The sequence below is a fragment of the Epinephelus lanceolatus genome, chromosome 5, assembly GCF_041903045.1.
Source record: "Epinephelus lanceolatus isolate andai-2023 chromosome 5, ASM4190304v1, whole genome shotgun sequence".
Taxonomy (NCBI): Eukaryota; Metazoa; Chordata; class Actinopteri; order Perciformes; family Serranidae; genus Epinephelus; species Epinephelus lanceolatus.
Window position 1 is genome coordinate 149,957 of NC_135738.1, and position 19,142 is coordinate 169,098.

At 45.7% G+C, this 19,142-nt stretch overlaps 2 protein-coding genes across 13 annotated transcripts in view; one reads left to right on the forward strand and one right to left on the reverse strand.

The window, feature by feature from the left end:
• LOC117261996 (pleckstrin homology domain-containing family A member 7-like) overlaps nucleotides 1-19,142 on the forward strand; it is a 206,565-nt gene that overhangs the window by 123,099 nt on the left and 64,324 nt on the right. For all 12 annotated transcript variants that reach the window (XR_013491559.1, XM_078167541.1, XM_078167543.1 and 9 more), the window contains 2 exons: nucleotides 4,643-4,754; nucleotides 17,610-17,714. Coding sequence is in view for 11 of the 12 variants with exons in the window: in XM_078167541.1 (XP_078023667.1) it covers nucleotides 4,643-4,754; nucleotides 17,610-17,714 (217 nt within the window). In the remaining variant the exon portion in view is untranslated. The remainder of the gene's footprint in view (nucleotides 1-4,642; nucleotides 4,755-17,609; nucleotides 17,715-19,142) is intronic.
• LOC144463632 (uncharacterized) lies at nucleotides 7,901-10,868 on the reverse strand. Its single transcript, XM_078168395.1, has 3 exons — nucleotides 10,649-10,868; nucleotides 9,511-9,986; nucleotides 7,901-9,466 (listed from the first exon to the last, which is right to left on the reverse strand). Exons 1-3 carry the CDS (start codon nucleotides 10,866-10,868, stop codon nucleotides 7,901-7,903), a joined length of 2,262 nt encoding a protein of 753 aa, XP_078024521.1.

A 19,142-nucleotide genomic window follows, 5' to 3' on the forward strand; every position in this document is an offset into this window, starting at 1 on the left:
ATGCAACCTGAGCCACGCTCTAGTGTCCTCACGTGTGTGTGTGTGTGTGTGTGTGTGTGTGTGTGTGGGCGTGTGTGTGTGTGCGCATACGTGTCTGTGTGTAAGAGACAGAAATGATCCGGTCCGCTCTGGTCCTGTCCCAATAATCAGCTGAAATATCTATTAACAGAAGCAAAGCTTTAACAGAGTAGTTTGATTTAAAGCTGTTGTACCTTCCCTCTCTGTCTGATGGATTTCTGTCTTTGTCTCTCGTCCTCTTTCTGATAGATTTGTCTCCTGTTTGTCTCTCGTCCTCTCAGTCTCTTTGTGTTTCTCTGTTACTCCACATTAACTGAGAGACGTAAACAGATTAACCTGCTGACCTCCTCCTCTTTGGGCATTTAAAGGCAAGAAGTGGGTCGTGTCCTTGTGGACAAGCTTTGTTACATTCAGATTAACTCAGAGAAAAGAGAGGTCAGACTGAGTGAGAGCGAGCTTTCACTTAAGGAAGTTTGTCTCTGCTCTGTCTTTACTCCAGTGAAGTTGAACTCTTACAGAGAGGTTCAGGAGGATCTTTCTGTCAGACAGAAGAATCAAGCTTTGTCTTCTTCTCTGGTCCACTTCGTCTGGTGTTTGAATATTTCTGGTTTACTTCATCTCACTTTCCGTCCCAGTCTCTGTTACCTTTTCTCTTCTCTTTCATGAACAAGGTCACAGACACTTGGTCGTTCTCCTGCTCTTCAGCAGCTTCTTTTCAAACCATGACGAATCATAAAAAAAAAGAGATTTAAATGAACAAAGAAGCAGAAAGAAAAGCCAAGTGCAGTTATTACAGGCCAGTGTTCATTTAAGCTGCACACAAAGTGTCTGTCTGCTTTTTGTCTTTAATTATAAGCCACCTCTTCTCTCTCTCTTAATCAGAGAACAGCCACTCTCCCTGACACCAACCATGTTTAAAATCCTGCGGGTGAATTCATTATTTTGACTTTGATGAAAATGCATCAGATTTACATTTTACAGTTTCTGACCTTTCAGAAGTTTGCATGAAATTCTCTTGACAGCAGAATGAAAACAGAACTAAAGTGTGTGTGTGAACCCGCCCACGCCACAGTCAAGAGATTTCCATGATGCATGCACAGATAGAGATTTGAGAGAGCTTGTAATGTGGAGGCCGGAGACCAGATTGCATTCAATCGCTTCATTTCATCCGATGAGGAAAAGACAAAGACGGTGAGGATGACAGAAAAACAACATGTTCATCACGACATAAAAACTGAGATAAAGATAGAAACTGAAAATATTCAGATTTATTCAGGAACTATTTTGAAATCAAAGAAATGAGAGTAAGTTTAATAAACTAGTAGCGTCTCTGAGAAACACACATGTAAGGATCTGAGAAACACAATACGAGGTAATTAGGTTGGAGATATACACACCAACACACTCCGCCTGCTGTCAGCTCGCCAACAATAAAACATCCAGCGTGGAACGTCTCATCTGTCTGACGACAGTGAGACAGCAGCAGTGACAGACCTGTCAGCAGACAGAGACTCCGAGAGGAGACACAGTCGGGGACGAGGTGTTTTAATCCTCCACTACGAAAATTCAACCTTTACATTTACATCTCATTAATCACAGTAAACTGGGATCAGCTACTCTTCATCATCTGTAGTCTTCATCTGGATCCTCAGGAGCTTCCATTGTCTTTACACACCAGAGACAGAGACAGGACGGACAGACGGCACCAAAATACTGATCTGAAAAACCTCAAATCAAAACTTTTCATTTTCAATTTATCACAAATATTCAGAATCAATATGTATAGATAAATCAAGATTGCTGACGGCAGTAATGTCCACCATGAAGACGCTCCACAGGGAGCAGTTTCTATAAAGTCAGGACAGATGCAGGTGATCTGTGATCATGTTACATGTCTGTCTCATTCGCTGTTGGAGAGACATTTAAAGACTCATCAGAATGATCAGCAGACTTTTATTAGAGACAGACAAGGACTGGAGACAGAATTATGGGATGGTTTGTGGAAACATCGAGGGATCAACATGATTGATTTTCTGCTGCACCATCAATAAAGACACAAACATTTTACAGAGTGTCGCTGTCTGTCTGAATCTGTCGAAGAAAATCGCCTGATGCAGATTACATAGATGACAACAGGAATAATTGATTATTTCTACTGGCTGTGAAAACTGTGAATTATATCGGCAAGTTCCAAAATATTTCAGCCTGTCTGAACTTATTTATGTGACAGACGAACTCATCATCAGCCCTGCAGGAAAAGAAGCACTGAAGAAATGTAGATGTGTCTCAATGATAGATTTAAAGCGGACACATTCTGGTCTGTGTCTGTTGGCACATCGTCTCCATCTGAGAACCAGTCAGACTCCAGTGACACCGTAGAAACATTCACCCAAACAAACCAGTGTTTGATCCAATTATCACAAACTAGTTAACACACAACTCACATCAGGAGGTGTCTCTCTTTATTCTAACCAAACCTTCTCTGCACTTGTGAAAGTGCTGTAAAGCCCCCGACACACCGAGCCGACAGTCGGTCCAGTATCAGCTGAGCTCAGGTGAGGAGCAGAGAAACAGGAAGTGAGTAAAGGAGGAGCCAAAGTCCAAAACCAACTTGTTCCATGAGGTCAGATTATTTTTCTCTTTAGCAGCACTGCAGTTGACAAGGTAAGCAGCCAATCAGGGACGGACTAAGTGATGTGCAGAAACATAGTCATTAACAACAAGTAAACAACAACAGTATGACCTCACCGAGTGTCAAGAAGGAAAAGACATTTTTTGTTGTTCTTCTAACTGGATTTCGTTAAAGTTTGATTAATCAGCTGGCTCTGTTTGTGATGACGAAGATGTTCCTGGTGTTTTGTTGCTCTGATTGGCTGAAGGAGTCTGTCTGTCGAGGCCAGTACAGTAGTCCCGCCCCCTTAAAGTGTCTGAGGTGGCACTGAGTCCAGACTGTTACAGAATCAGAATGTTGAGCTGGTGTCATCAAGACGGTCTCGTCAGGACATCAGATAAAACATGAGCTGATTATTGGAGACTTGATGAAGAACTGAACCTCTGTGATTTTAACCTGTGAAACTCAGGACTGTGCAGCTGCTCGAGCTGTCATCAATTCAGAAGCCTCATGCTGTACCTGTATCCTTGGTAACCAATAAAATGGCCATCCAAACCTGGCTCCTGTCTAAAAAATAGATCAGAACATGATCTGCTGTGAGCACTGCTTTTCTTCTTCTTTAAAAAATACTGGTGAAACAGACGCCTGATGAGAAGCAGTGAAGAAGACGTATCTATGTTTAACAGTCGCAGGTTGGATGATCTGTTGCAGGCGACGTCTGATTTCACTCTGAGCTCTGTTAATAAATCAGCTCCTGATGAGATGAAGCCAACGTCTCAGACTGAAATCTAAACCTGATTTCTACAGGTCTTTACAGTGTGATTCACTGAAGCATTTATTGTTTATTATGGTCTGTATGTTTACAGATAAACGTAGTTATTGATCAGTGTGTAGTTTGTTGTGTGCAATGACTCATTCATTTTATCAGAGAGGATGTTTGTCTGCAGCTCTGATGGTTCGGCTGCTCTGAACTCTCAGACCTGGATCACTTCATCACACACTCCATATTTAATGTCATACTACAGTATGTAAACATGAACATCGCTGTGTTCACGTGACAACTCTGTTCATCAGTATTTGACATGTTAAAGGGATTTTTAACCAGCTGTGTGGCTGATACATGGAAATGAACCAGTGCCAAGATTAGTGACGGGCATGTTGGGTAACTTCCCTGTTCAAGTACTTACATTACATTATTACAGAGTAATCCAGTACTTTCAAAAATAATCTGATGTGAGAACAAAAGTAATCTGATGTGAGAACACACTCAGTTTAATGTCCAGTATCATGAGCTAACACTGCAGCAGTGGCGGCGGCAGCGGCGGCAGTGGCTAACACCTGAGAACGAGCTGTTAAACAGTCCCAACAAACTCACACTGACACTGGACTAGACCAGATTACAATATAAACACACCCACGGGCACAGATTATTCTGGAAGCATCAAATATCTGTAAAAACTTTGTGACTGAATCATCTGATTCACGCTGAGATCAAATAACTGCTGCTGATTTACTCGCTCTGTCTGTCAGTCTGGGTCATAAATCTGTTCATCAGCTTCCTGTCGTCATAATAACATGTCTGCACCAATCTGAGAGTACACACACACACACACAGAAACATCGTCCACACTCCACATACAATCAAACATATGTTTCACAGTTACCTGTAGAAACGTACCTGATGGTGTCATCAGCTGTCACTCACAGGTTATAATGAGCAGAGTGAAGAGAAACGTTCTCACAGATGTTTACAGAGAAACAGTCTGTGAGGAGTCTGAAGGTCAGACTCAAGGTCGGACTGAGGCGTTTCCAACAACAGAGACACATATTAATGGTTTAGTGCCCACAATGCATCACTGTCTCTCTGTTACTTTCTGTCTGATGAAGGTAACACGCCCTCAGAGGTCGTCAGCGGGGCTCAGAGTCACCTCAGAGAGGACGATGTACTGGATTTAAAGACCCTGTCAGACTCAGTTTAAGTGTGTATTTATCTGTGTGTGTGTTGTTGTCCAGGCCGCAGGGTGCGTCCGTGATGTCCAAACCTGAGCAACTGTCCAGCACCACTGTCAGCGAGGCATCCACGGCCATCACATCGTCCACTGTGGACACCACTACGGCCTCCAAGGTCAGTCTGTGTGTGTGTGTGGTTCAGTTTCATGTTGCTGTGGTTGTATCTGCTCAAAGCGTGTTGAGGATGATGATGTCAGGATGGATGATGATGTCGTAGAGGTGTAACAGTTCACAGAGGTCATGGTTCAGTCTCAGTTTGGTACTGTCTCCGTTTTCGGGTATGATGGCGCCTGAGTTTGGCTCTGCCGGTGCCCGGCTTTCTCGTGGGCTCCTACCTGTTCTTTGTATTGCTCTGTTCGTTCTACTGTTTGTCAACGATGGATTTGCTGCTCGGGTGTATGATCGCCAGACTCTCCTGTTCATCAGGGCATCCATGGTGGATCATGATGTTTCCACTCCTTGGATTAGTCACCCGCAATCCTCGGTGCCTCCATTCCTGCCAGTGGCCGCCGGCGTTCCCCACAGTGGTTTGCAGCTTCAAGGCTCTCGCAAGTACGGAAGAAGGAGAGGGAGAAGGGCCGGAGTCCGGGTGAAGCTAAGATGGCTCTGGAGGCGAGGTGTCGCCGGGAAACGGCGCAGTTCTTTTCTGATGAGCCTTGGCTTGATGTTTCCTGTTACTCTGTGAAAGGATCTCCCTTTATCGATGGCTGCAACTGTTAGACTCTCCGTTCTCCGACCTGTGTTTCCTGACTCAGCTGGTAAGCTCATCTCGGCCCCTCCGGTGTGTGGAATACATCCGCGCGGTGGAGGGAGTCCGCGTCATCTGCGCTCCCTGCCCCGGGTTTCCCCCGCTGACTGCGAGGAGTCTTCACCTCTCCAAATGGCGCTACTTAATGCGCGCTCCATAGCGAACAAATCGTTTGTGCTAAACGACTTTGTCTTGTCTAAAAACTTGGACTTTCTTTTCCTGACGGAAACCTGATAGAGGAATATAGAACTTGGCCCCCTCATTGAGCTCTGCCTGAAGGGCTACACTTTTATCAGCTCGCCCAGACTCTCAGGCCGCGGTGGAGGACTTGCTGCGGTGTTCAGGAGCCACTTCGTATGTCGCTCGGTGAGCACTGGGTCTTTCTCTTCCTATACACATGTTGATGATGTTTCAGACAATTTTGCCTCTAGCTTTATTAACATCACAGAGTCTTTTAACCTTACTCAGCATGTATTAGGCCCTACACACAATAGAGGGCATGCTCTGGATCTTGTTTTTACTTTGGGTTTGAATATTGACTCTTTTTCCTTTGAGGATCTTTTTATTACTGATCACAATTGTATTTTATTTGATTTGTTTTTTCATCTGGATTCCTTACCCTGCTGACATATTATAAGCTCTCGCATCCTTAACCACCCTTCTGCTGGAAAGTTCTCTGCTGCCTTCTACTTCGAATCTGATGTGGACAGTGACGTTGACACCTTGGTACATTCCTTTAATGAACACTGCCTTATTGTACAGGATGAAGTGGCCCCTATTAAAACTAGGCGGGCCCCCCTGATCAAGCCCTCTCCTTGGATAAATGACAATATTCACTCTCTGAAGAGAGACTGTCGAAGGGTCGAGCGCCTATGGAAATCCACTCAACTGCATGTCCACTATCTTTATTTGAAAGAACTTCTAGCGTCTTTTAATAATGCAGTGAAGGATGCCAGAGCTGCTCATTTCTCCAGGCTTGTGTCTAATAATCGGCGTAATCCCAAAGTGTTATTTGAGACTATTGGTAATATTGTTACCCCTGCATCACCTGCTGTACCAGTTTTCTCAGATGAGGAATGTAACAATTTTCTGTCTTTCTTTGTGGCAAAGATTAATGACATTAGATCAAATATTCTCCCCTCTCCTGCCCCCTCTATCTCCTTCTGCTCTCGGCCGTCTATCCTGGAGAGCTTTTCTCCTATAACCCTGCAAGACCTCACTTATTTGGTTAACCATATGAAAACTTCCTCTTGCTCTCTCGATATCCTACCAACATCTTTGTTTAAAGATGTCATTGGTTCTATTGGTCCTGCGGTGCTCTCTATAATTAACAACTCTCTGTTATCTGGTTGTGTCCCTGCTCCGCTCTTGCTTTTTCCAGGCGAGGAACATAGCCAAACTCAGGCCCATTGTGTCTCAAGCAGAGATGGAAATGTTGATCCATGCGTTTATTTCGTCACGTCTGGATTATTGCAACTCTCTTTTTACCTGCCTCAGCAAATCGTCTCTGGATCGCCTACAAGTAGTCCAAAACACTGCTGCCAAACTGTTGACCAGGTCCCCCAAAAGGTCCCATGTGACTCCAATTTTAATTGCTCTCCACTGGCTCCCCATCAAATTTCGGATCCAATTTAAAGTTCTTGTGGTCACATATAGAGCTCTGCATGGTCAGGCACCGGCCTACATTAGAGATCTACTGCAGCCTTATGTCACCAGCAGGTCTCTGAGGTCCTCAGATCAGGGCCTGCTGGTAGTTCCTCGTTCTAGGCTGAAAACCAAAGGAGACTGCACTTTTGAGGTTGTGGCATCTAAACTTTGGAACTCTCTCCCACTAAATTTAAGATCTGTGGACACTGTGGACACCTTCAAAAAGCAGCTTAAGACCCATTTGTTTAGACTTGCCTTTGTTTGATTATATATATATATATATATATATATATATATATATGTTCTGTCTATTTTCTCCCTTTACTGTTTTTTTTATGTCTATATGTATATTTTTTGCTTTATTGCCTCTGTAAAGCACTTTGTGACGTTTATGTTCTTGAAAGGTGCTATATAAATAAAGTTTATTATTATTATATTATTACTGCAGGACCTGAACACCTGTGTGAACCTGTGGGTATGTGTGTGTGTGTGTGTGTGTGTGTGTGTGTGTGTGAGATTGTGTAATGTGTGTGTAAGTGTGTGCGTCTTGATACTGTGCTGTTGAACCAGTGTCAAGACTCTGCTGTGTAACACGTCACCTGTTTTGCTTTAAAATATCTGAATCCAGTTTGCATAAGCATCTAGACTACTCATAAATCAATATTTAATTTGGTTTCAGTTTGACTAACAAACATTAAAACAGTTTAATAAAGTCCAATCTAGGTTTGAATGACATGATATATAAAGTATGATTATATTAGAAGCAGAGAGCTCTGTGTGATCATGGCTTCATCCAGGGATGACAATCATTACGTGAACTCAGTTGTATCAAGATTCATGCTCTTTAATGTCACACAGTGTCACCCTCATGTACGAAGTACAGCTTCTGATTGGTCCACAGCATTCAGCCTTGTCAAGCAGAGCACCGACCACGAGCAGTGGCTGATGTGATGTGATGGTGGTGGCTGATATTGTGATGGTGGTGGCTGATGTGATGGTGGTGGCTGACGTGATGGTGGTGGCTGATATTGTGATGTGATGGCTGATGTTGTGATGGTGGTGGCTGATGTTGTGATGGTGGTGGCTGATGTGATGGTGGTGGCTGATGTTGTGATGGTGGTGACTGATGTTGTGATGGTGGTGACTGATGTTGTGATGGCTGATGTGATGGTGGTGGCTGATGTTGTGATGATGGTGGCTGATGTGATGTGGTGGCTGATGTTGTGATGATGGTGGCTGATGTGATGTGGTGGCTGTTGTTGTGATGATGGTGGCTGATGTGATGGCGGTGGCTGATGTTGTGATGATGGTGGCTGATGTGATGGTGGTGGCTGATGTGATGATGGTGGCTGATGTGATGGTGGTGGCTGATGTTGTGATGATGGTGGCTGATGTGATGATGGTGGCTGATGTGATGTGGTGGCTGTTGTTGTGATGGCGGTAGCTGACATGATGGTGGTGGCTGATGTTGTGATGATGGTGGCTGATGTGATGTGGTGGCTGATGTGATGATGGTGGCTGATGTGATGTGGTGGCTGATGTGATGATGGTGGCTGATGTTGTGATGGCGGTAGCTGACGTGATGGTGGTGGCTGATGTTGTGATGGCAATGGTTGATGCTGTGATGGTGGTGACTGATGTTGTGATGGCTGATGGCTGATGTTGTGGTGGTGGCTGATGTTGTGATAGCGGTAGCTGACGTGATGGTGGTGGCTGATGTTGTGATGGCTGATGTGATGACTGATGGCTGATGTTGTGATAGCGGTGGATGATGCTGTGATGGCGGTGGCTGATGGCTGATGGCTGATGTGATGGCTGACATGATGGTGGTGGCTGACGTGATGGTGGTGACTGATGTTGTGATGGCTAATGTTGTGATGGTGGTGGCTGATATAGTGATGGTGGTGACTGATGTGATGGCTGATGGCTGATATTGTGATGGTGGTGACTGATGTTGTGATGGCTGATGGCTGATGTTGTGACAGTGGTGGCTGATGTTGTGATGGTGGTGGCTGATGTGATGGCGGTAGCTGATATGATGGTGGTGGCTGGTGTTGTGATGGCTGATGGCTGTTGTGATGGCTGATGTTGTGATGGCTGATGTGATGGCAGTGGCTGATATTGTGATGGCTGATGTTGTGATGGCGGTGGCTGATGTTGTGATGGTGGTGGCTGATGTTGTGATGGCTGATGTGATGGCGGTGGCTGATGTTGTGATGGCGGTGGCTGATGTGATGGCTGATGTTGTGATGGCAGTGGCTGATGTTGTGATGGCTGATGTGATGGCGGTGGCTGATGTTGTGATGGCTGATGTTGTGATGGCGGTGGCTGATGTTGTGATGGCGGTGGCTGATATAGTGATGGTGGTGACTGATGTGATGGCTGATGGCTGATATTGTGATGGCTGATGGTTGATGTTGTGACAGTGGTGGCTGATGTTGTGATGGTGGTGGCTGATGTGATGGCGGTAGCTGACATGATGGTGGTGGATGATGTTGTGATGGCTGATGGCTGTTGTGATGGCTGATGTTGTGATGGCGGTGGCTGATGTTGTGATGGCTGATGTTGTGACGGCAGTGGCTGATGTTGTGATGGCTGATGTTGTGATGGCGGTGGCTGATGTTGTGATGACTGATGTTGTGATGGCGGTGGCTGATATTGTGATGGCTGATGTTGCGATGGCGGTGGCTGATGTTGTGATGGCTGATGTGATGGCAGTGGCTGATGTTGTGATGGCTGATGTTGTGATGGCGGTGGCTGATGTTGTGATGGCTGATGTTGTGATGGCGGTGGCTGATGTTGTGATGGCTGATGTGATGGCGGTGGCTGATGTTGTGATGGCGGTGGCTGATGTTGTGATGGCTGATGTGATGGCGGTGGCTGATGTTGTGATGGCTGATGTTGTGATGGCGGTGGCTGATGTTGTGATGGCTGATGTTGTGATGGCGATGGCTGATGTTTATTTGGGATGTCACATCAGTTTTGTACAGGCTAAATGTTGTGTTTGTTGATTGTGGGCGGAGTCAGATGACAGTAGTTAGCATAGTCAGGTGCTGATTGGGAGAAGAAGCTACTGGCTGGACCTGACTCTGACATGACGTAAGATGACATTGGGTGGTCTTATGGTTCGTTTTCATGTTTGTTTTCAGTGAGCGTGTTCAGCTTTGCAGCTGACATCTTGGATGAATTTATAAATCGAACAAACAGGCTGTAAACGTGTTGTTACTACATATGAACATCGAGCTCTGTGGGGGCAGACTCTACCGGACCTTAGAGCTACTGCAGGTTTCAGTGTTGGAGGTGATGCTTGGTACCAATTAGCAACTGTTAGCATGCTAACATGTAGATGCTGGTAAATATGATGAACATCAATGTGGTGGTGTTGTCATTGTGAGCATGTTAGCATACTGATGTTAGTATTAATGCTAAGTTTAGCCTGAGAGAGTCACTAACATGGCTGTTAACTGTTGTTTTCTATATTCATGAGTCGACGTTTCAGTTTCACCTTCCTCCTTCTGTCTGTCCTCGTATCTTCCACCTCTGTTCCTCTCTGACTCCTTCTGTCTGATCTCGTATCCTCCACCTCTGTTCCTCTCTGCCTCCTTCTGTCTGACCTCGTATCCTCCACCTCTGTTCCTCTCTGCCTCCTTCTGTCTGTCCTCGTATCCTCCACTTCTGTTCCTTTCTGCCTTCTTCTGTCTGTCCTCCTATCCTCCACCCCTGTTCCTCTCTGCCTCCTTCTGTCTGTCCTCCTATCCTCCACCTCTGTTCCCCTCTGCCTCCATCTGTTTGTCCTCGTATCCTCCACCTCTGTTCTTCTCTGCCTCCATCCATCTGTCCTTGTGTCCTCCACCTGTCGTACTTTGGAGCTGTTGTGGCTCAGGTGATGAGCTGTTACTGAAGGAATCTGTTGAAGTGTTTGAGCGTGATCGATGCTGACGAGCGTCCACGTGCAGATGTGATGCAGGCTATGTTTTTGTGTTCTGTTTTATGACACATAAAGTTGTTTTGAACTGAGAGTCTGTCTGTCCTGGTAATTATTTTTCCTTCTCTCTCCATCATCTCGGTCTCTCACTGTCTTTCAGTCTGTATTTTACACTCCCTTCCACTCATGCGCACATGCACATGCACGGCTCCACAGTGCCATGAAATCTCATACTGCCCCATCAACAGGTGTGGTGGGACTAAGATTGAAAATGTGTCATCTGGTGCGGTTCGGAGATGACAGGGCATCTATCATGCCGGGCTGCTGCCATTTCCACTCCCCGTGTTTTCTGGCGTGCAGCCCTCACAGGTGCTGCGGCTCATCACCTCCACCATCCAACAACAGTCAAACGCTGCAGCAGCCTCGCTCTGACAGGAAAAAGTCTTAACAAAAGAATGGTGTCTCAGAGGACAGATGAGTCATACGTGTCCCCTCACAGAGACATGAATCCATAGTCACGTTAATTACGCCTCTGACAAAACATCAGAGACACAAATCAGCCTGTTTCTCCCACCGCTCATGTGTCACAGTTTCCTCTGAGCAGCTCTGACACTGTGTTTACTGATGTTGCGTTCATGAGCACAACTTCTGTGGGATTTATCAAAGTCAGTGTCACTGAGGACTTCCTGTCATGTGTCTGTTGTGAATTCATGAGGCCTCGTCAGTTCAGTTTGTGAAAACAGCTCTGTTCTTCAATTAAAACTGATACTGTGAAAACCAACATTCCTGATAAGTCTCTGTTTGTTTGGACAGTGAAGGGTTAAAGGGTCACTTAAGGTCTATGATGTCACTTCCTGTTCTACCTGGACAGAAATGTAACAGGATAAAGAGTCACTGTCACTCCCCTTTAACCACTGACACTGAGGTGACACTCCTGTCTCCTCACACCATGTCCTTCAGTTTGATCAGCATCGAATCACAACATGTCCTCCGCCTCTTGTCCACCGCCCAGTGTCCTCCACCCCGTGTCCTCCGCCTTATGTCCTCTGCCTAGTGTCCTCTGCCTTGTGTCCTCTGCCTTGTGTCCTCCGCCTCGTGTCCTCTGCCTGGTGTCCTCTGCCTCGTGTCCTCTGCCTAGTGTCCTCTGCCTAGTGTCCTCCGCCTCGTGTCCTCTGCCTAGTGTTCTCCACCTGTTGTCCTCCGCCTCATGTCCTCTGCCTAGTGTCCTCAACCTCGTGTCCTCCACCTTGTGTCCTCCACCTCGTGTCCTCTGCCCTCACAATTGGTACCAATTAGCAACTGTTAGCATGCTAACATGTAGATGGTGGTAAATATGATGAACATCAATGTGGTGGTGTTGTCATTGTGAGCATGTTAGCATACTGATGTTAGTATTAATGCTAAGTTTAGTCTGAGAGAGTCACTAACATGGCTCGTATACAGACCACCTCACCAGGAGGAGAGCAGGCAGCAGCTCTAGAGACTGACATCAAGTCAGCGACCGCAGAAACCTGAATCCAGTCAGATCAAACTCCAGCTCAGAGGGAGTGGACAGCCCCACCTCCCCGCTAGATTAGCAAACTTTCTGTTACTGCTGTTACACAGGTTAGACTGATGCTGCTGCTGGACACCAGCCCGCCGTAACACCCGGAGCTAGGGGTCACAGTCCACAGCGGCAGGGAGCACAGTGAAGGGATGATGGGGTAACTAACATTCTTAACTCATCTGTGATCAGCAGGCCGAGGAGGGGCTGAGCAAACAAGCAGCGTGTAACTCTGTAGTGAACTCAGATTATAAATCTGTGTGTCAAACACTGCGTTTATGTATGAGGTGTGTGGTCTTCAGGTGGGAGGGGCCTAAGACAGAGAGGGGAGAGCTGCAGGAGGTTTGAGGGATGATGAACCTCAGTGACAGGTGGTTCTCTGATTTTAGTGCTGCCATCAGGTTGATTTAGTTTTTCCAGAAAATGTCTCAGCAGCTATTTAATGAATTTGGTGCAGATGCTGACAATCCACAGGGATGATAAATCTTCATCCAACATCATCATCAGCAGCAGCAGGTCAAATGTTTCACTCACATTATCTTCTGAAATATCTCATCATTAATTATCAAAGAAAAGAAAACATGGCTGCTGGAAATTTCAATCACTGATTCTTTTTTATAATTTAACCCTTCAGTCTTTATGATGTCAGACAGCAGCAGTTACAGTCTCAGTTATAGAAAGTTAGTTTACATCCACCTGTTGTTAAAGAATATTTTCAGTGTGCTGATTGGCTGATGGTTTCAGCGCGAACAGTAACTCAGAGTGACTCTGAGGATCGGCCACCCTCACCAGACTCAACTGCTGTAGACCTGATCAGATCCACCTGGACAGACTTGGATCAGAAGTCTACTGTAAGTTCTCCTCTAAAGGCAGGACTCTGCTTTAAAGACCTCAGAGATCACCATCGTCTGTGCGGGTCTCAGCCTGGTCTCTGTCCAAGTCTCAGCCCGGTCTCTGTCCAGGATTCAGCCCGGTCTCTGTTCAGGTCTCAGCCCGGTCTCTGTCCAGGTCTCAGCCCGATCTCTGTCCAAGTCTCAGCCCAGTCTTTGCCCGGGTCGCAGCCCGGTCTCGGTTTCTGTCCAGGTCTTAGTCTGAAACCTGAGTCATTCACCTATGAGACAGAGTGAGACTCCTTTACAGCAGAGACCTCAGCCTCTCCACAGAATTACCTTCAGACTAAAAATAACCCAATGCATCTCACACACACACACACACACACACACACACACACATACATGTACTGTATATTTACCCATGGGGGGAGGGGGATGTGACAGAATCTTTGCATCATGCTCGGCCGACCGTCTTCCCTCTAATTAGTGACTGTGTTTGTTGTGTTCCAGCTGTGGACGTCTCTCCCAGAGCTGCTGCCCGTCCACACACTCACATACACACATGCACACACACTCACACACACTCAGCCGTCACAGTGAATCTTAAATGATTATAGCAGTGTGACTGAGGTGGTGGGGTATGTGTGTGCTGGCGGTGCCGGGGGGAGCGGTCTTTCTTCAGAGCAGAGGATGGTGTAATGAGATTTCATGAATATGTTCATGCTCTATAAGAATGTTTACTCCCTTATGCAACACAGTGACAGCACTGCAGGGACGTCACAGTTTACTGGGACACTGAAACACAAAAATGACAACACTGCAGGGACGCCTCAGTTTACTGGGACACAGAGACACAACCAGCAGCCCTGTATTTCTGTAATGATGGTGATGAAAGACTGATGGATGTCAGAGCCTCAGATATATTTATACAGAGTCATATGTTCGACACTTCGACCTGCACGACCACACAGGTTGATTGTTTCTACTCTTCTATATGACCAGAACTCAGGTTCTGATGTTTCAGTTGAACAACATCCCTGATGTCACTGAGGTTTAAATATTGCACCGAAAGAAAAGCGAGGAGAGCAGAGAATCTGTGGACGGAGAGAGTCGGTGTGTTTGGATGCTGTAACGACAGTCGGGACCATTTCTGTTTTCTACCTCGACTTCTGACTCAACTCTGTTTGATCAGCAGCCCTGAGCTCTAACAGTCACACCTGATACAGTCACACCTGATACAGTCACACCTGATACAGTAACATGTGATACAGTCACACATGGATACAATCACACCTGATACAGTAACATGTGATACAGTCACACATGGATACAATCACACCTGATACAGTAACATGTGATACAGTCACACATGGATACAGTCACACCTGATACAGTCACACCTGGATACAGTCACACCGATACAGTAACGTGATACAGTCACACATGGATACAATCACATCTGATACAGTAACACGTGATATAGTCATACCTGATACAATCACATCTGATACAGTCACACCTGATGCAATCACATCTGATACAATCACATTTGATACAGTCACACCTGATACAGTCACACCTGATACAATCACATTTGATAGAGTCACACCTGATACAGTCACATATGATACAATCACATATGATACAGTCACACCTGGATACAGTCACACCCAGATACAGTTATACCTGATACAGTCACACCTGATACAATCATACCTGGATACAGTCACACCTGATACAATCACATTTGATACAGTCACACCTGATACAGTCACATCTGATACAGTCACACCTGATACAGTCACACCTGATACAATCACACCTGGATACAGTTACACCTGGATACAGTTATACCTGATATAGTCACACCTGATACAGTCACATCTGATACAGTCACACCTGATACAATCACACCTGATAGAGTCACACCTGATACAGTCACACCTGATACAATCACACCTGATACAGTCACATCTGATACAGTCACACCTGATACAGTCACACCTGATATAATCACATCTGATAGAGTCACACCTGGATACAGTCACACCTGATACAGTCACACCTGATACAATCACACCTGGATACAGTCACACCTGGATACAGTCACACCTGATACAGTCACATCTGATACAGTCACATCTGGATACAGTCACACCTGGATACAGTCACACCTGATACAGTCACGCCTGATACAGTCACATATGAAACAATCACATATGATACAGTCACACCCGGATACAGTCACACCTGGATACAGTTATACCTGATACAGTCACACCTGATACAATCACACCTGATACAGTCACACCTGGATACAGTCACACCTGATACAATCACATTTGATACAGTCACACCTGATACAGTCACACCTGATACAGCCACACCTGATACAGTCACATATGATACAATCACATATGATACAGTCACACCTGATACAATCACATTTGATACAGTCACACCTGATACAGTCACATATGATACAATAACATATGATACAGTCACACCTGGATACAGTCACACCTGATACAGTCCCATATGATACAGTCACATATGATACAGTCACATCTGATACCGTCACATATGATACAGTCACATCTGATACAGTCACACCTGATACAGTCACACCTGGATACAGTCACACCTGATACAGTCACATCTGATACAATCACATCTGATACAGTCACACCTGGATACAGTCACACCTGATACAGTCACACCTGATACAGTCACATCTGATACAATCACACCTGGATACAGTTACACCTGGATACAGTCACACCTGATACAGTCACATCTGATACAATCACATCTGATACAGTCACACCTGATACAATCACATCTGATACAGTTACACCTGGATACAGTCACACCTGATACAGTCTGACTACAGACTGTATACAGACTGTGGCCATGTGGGTGTGATGTAGTAGATGTTGTGAGAAGTAAAGGTGCATATAGAGTGTACGGACGGGAACGCACCGTGAAAATAGTGCTGTTCATGTTACGGGTGGTTGCAGTCTGTTTACAGTGGTTAGAGGCGCCAGTTACAGCATAGTCTCTGTGAGAAGGCCCTGCATTCTTTTATGTTATGTTTTCCTGCTGTAGAGGAGAAATGAATGTGCTTCTGCATGGATATCAGTTCTGCATCCTCATTCTTCAAGTAGAGTTGGTCCCCTAGAGCTAGTTACCAGCAGTGAGCCAGGTTGTAAAGATAATCTACAGAAAACCAGTGTCTCCCAACTACGGTTCAGAGCGCCAGACTGGAGAAGGTAACACAGTCTATCACAGTTAGTCAACAATTAGTATCACCCCCCTCCCCCCTAAAAAAAAAGTTTTTTGTGTACTAATTTTTCATAACCGTTTATGATTTCAAACACGTGTACACGTGTAAACGTGTACATGGGCTAACTTGGATACAGTCGCACCTGATACAGTCACACCTGATACAATCACACCTGGATACAGTTACACCTGTACAGATTATCTCTGGTTCTGTACAGATTATCTCTGGATCGGTACAGATTATCTCTGGTTCAGTACAGATTATCTCCGGTTCTGTACAGATTGTCTCTGGTTCTGTACAGTTTATTTCTTGTTCTGTACAGATTTTCTCTGGTTCAGTACACGTTATCTCTGGTTCTGTACAGATTATTTTTGGTTCAGTACAGATTATCTCTCATTCTGTACAGATTATCTCTGGTTCAGTACATATTATCTCTGGTTCTGTACACATTATTTCTGGTTCAGTACAGATTTTCTCTGGCTCAGTACACAATATCTTTAATTCTGTACAGATTATGTCTGGTTAAGTACATATTATCTCTGGTTCTGTACACATTATCTTTGGTTCTGTACCCATTATCTCTGGTTCAGTACACATTATCTCTGGTTGAGTACACATTATCTCTTGTTCTGTACAGATTATTTTTGGTTTAGTACAGATTATCTCTTGTTCTGTACAGATTATTTTTGGTTCAGTACAGATTATCTTTGGTTCAGTACACATTATCTCTGGTTCTGTACAGATTATCTATGGTTCTGTACAGATTATCTCTGGTTCTTCATGAATCAGACTCATTCAGCTCTCAGAGATGCAGCTGGTCACACAGACTGAGCAGATTAGATTATAAACTGATAATTAAACATGTATAAACTAAACAATAGTTTCTCAGTCACCTGAACATTTATCGGTCAGATGAACTGATAATGATGTAATGTTATGATTATTATCCCATCATGTGTTCCTGTATATACCTGTGTTTGTATTTCAGGGCTCTCGGTCCAGCGGGAGGTTGCACAGCTTTGGGAAGAGAGAACAGGCCATTAAAAGGAACCCTAACGTCCCGGTAGTGGTCCGAGGATGGCTCTACAAACAGGTGGGGACACACTGAAACATACTCTGACACGCTCCAACACACACACATATTAGTCATTATCAATCAATCAATCAATCAATCAATCAATTTTATTTATAAAGCCCAATATCACAAATCACAATTTGCCTCACAGGGTTTTACAGCATACTACATCCTCTGTCCTTTGGACCCTCACAGCTGATCAGGAAAAACTCCCCAAAAAACCTTTTAACTGGGAAAAAATGGTAGAAAGCTCAGGAAGAGCAACTGAGGAGGGATCCCTCTTCCAGGATGGACAGACGTGCAATAGATGTTGTACAGAACAGATCAACATAATAAATTAACAATAATCCATATGACACAATGAGACAGAGAGAGAGACAGAGACAAAGAGAGAGAGACAGCAAAGGTGACAGTAGAGGGCCCAGCAGAGGCGACAGCAGAGGGGAAAGCAGAGCGGACAGTAGAGGGTACAATAGAGCGGACAGCAGAGGGTACAGCAGAGGGGACAGTAGAGGGGACAGTAGAGGGTACAGCAGAGGCGACAGTAGAGGGTACAGCAGAGTGGACAGTAGAGGGGACAACAGAGCGGACAGTAGAGGGTACAGCAGAGGGTACAGCAGAGGGAACAGTAGAGGAGACAGCAGAGGGGACAGCAGAGGGGAAAGCGGAGGGAACAGTAGAGGGTACAGCAGAGGGTACAGCAGAGCGGACAGTAGAGGGGACAACAGAGCGGACAGTAGAGGGGACAGCAGAGGGTACAACAGAGGGTACAGCAGAGGGAACAGTAGAGGAGACAGCAGAGGGGACAGCAGAGGGGAAAGCGGAGGGAACAGTAGAGGGGACAGCAGAGGGTACAGCAGAGCGGACAGTAGAGGGTACAGCAGAGGGGAAAGCAGAGGGTACAGCAGAGGGGACAGTAGAGCGGACAGTAGAGGCGACAGTAGAGGGTACAGTAGAGGGTACAATAGAGCGGACAGCAGAGGGGACAGTAGAGGGTACAGCAGAGGGGACAGCAGAGGGTACGGCAGAGGCGACAGTAGAGCGGACAGCAGAGGTGACAGTAGAGGGTACAGTAGAGCGGACAGCAGAGGGTACAGCAGAGGGGACAGTAGGGGGGACAGTAGAGGGTACAGCAGAGGCGACAGTAGAGGGTACAGCAGAGCGGACAGTAGAGGGGACAACAGAGCGGACAGTAGAGGGGACAGCAGAGGGTACAACAGAGGGTACAACAGAGGGAACAGTAGAGGAGACAGCAGAGGGGACAGCAGAGGGAACAGTAGAGGGGACAGCAGAGGGTACAGCAGAGCGGACAGTAGAGGGTACAGCAGAGGGGAAAGCAGAGGGTACAGCAGAGGGGACAGTAGAGCGGACAGTAGAGGCGACAGTAGAGGGTACAGTAGAGGGGACAGCAGAGGGGACAGTAGAGGGGACAGCAGAGGGGACAAC

Excerpts from the sequence above, each read along its gene's own strand:
- LOC144463632 (XM_078168395.1), bottom strand. The coding sequence starts at position 10,868 with ATGGATGGAGGCAGAGAAGAACAGAGGTGGAGGATACGAGGACAAACA. Across the intron at positions 9,987-10,648 it reads ACAGAGGTGGAGGATACGAG|CCATCGCCATCACAACATCA; the intron begins GTCAGACAGAAG and ends AATAAACATCAG. Across the intron at positions 9,467-9,510 it reads ACATCATCCACCACCATCAT|CCACCACTGTCACAACATCA; the intron begins GTCAGCTACCGC and ends TCACAACATCAG.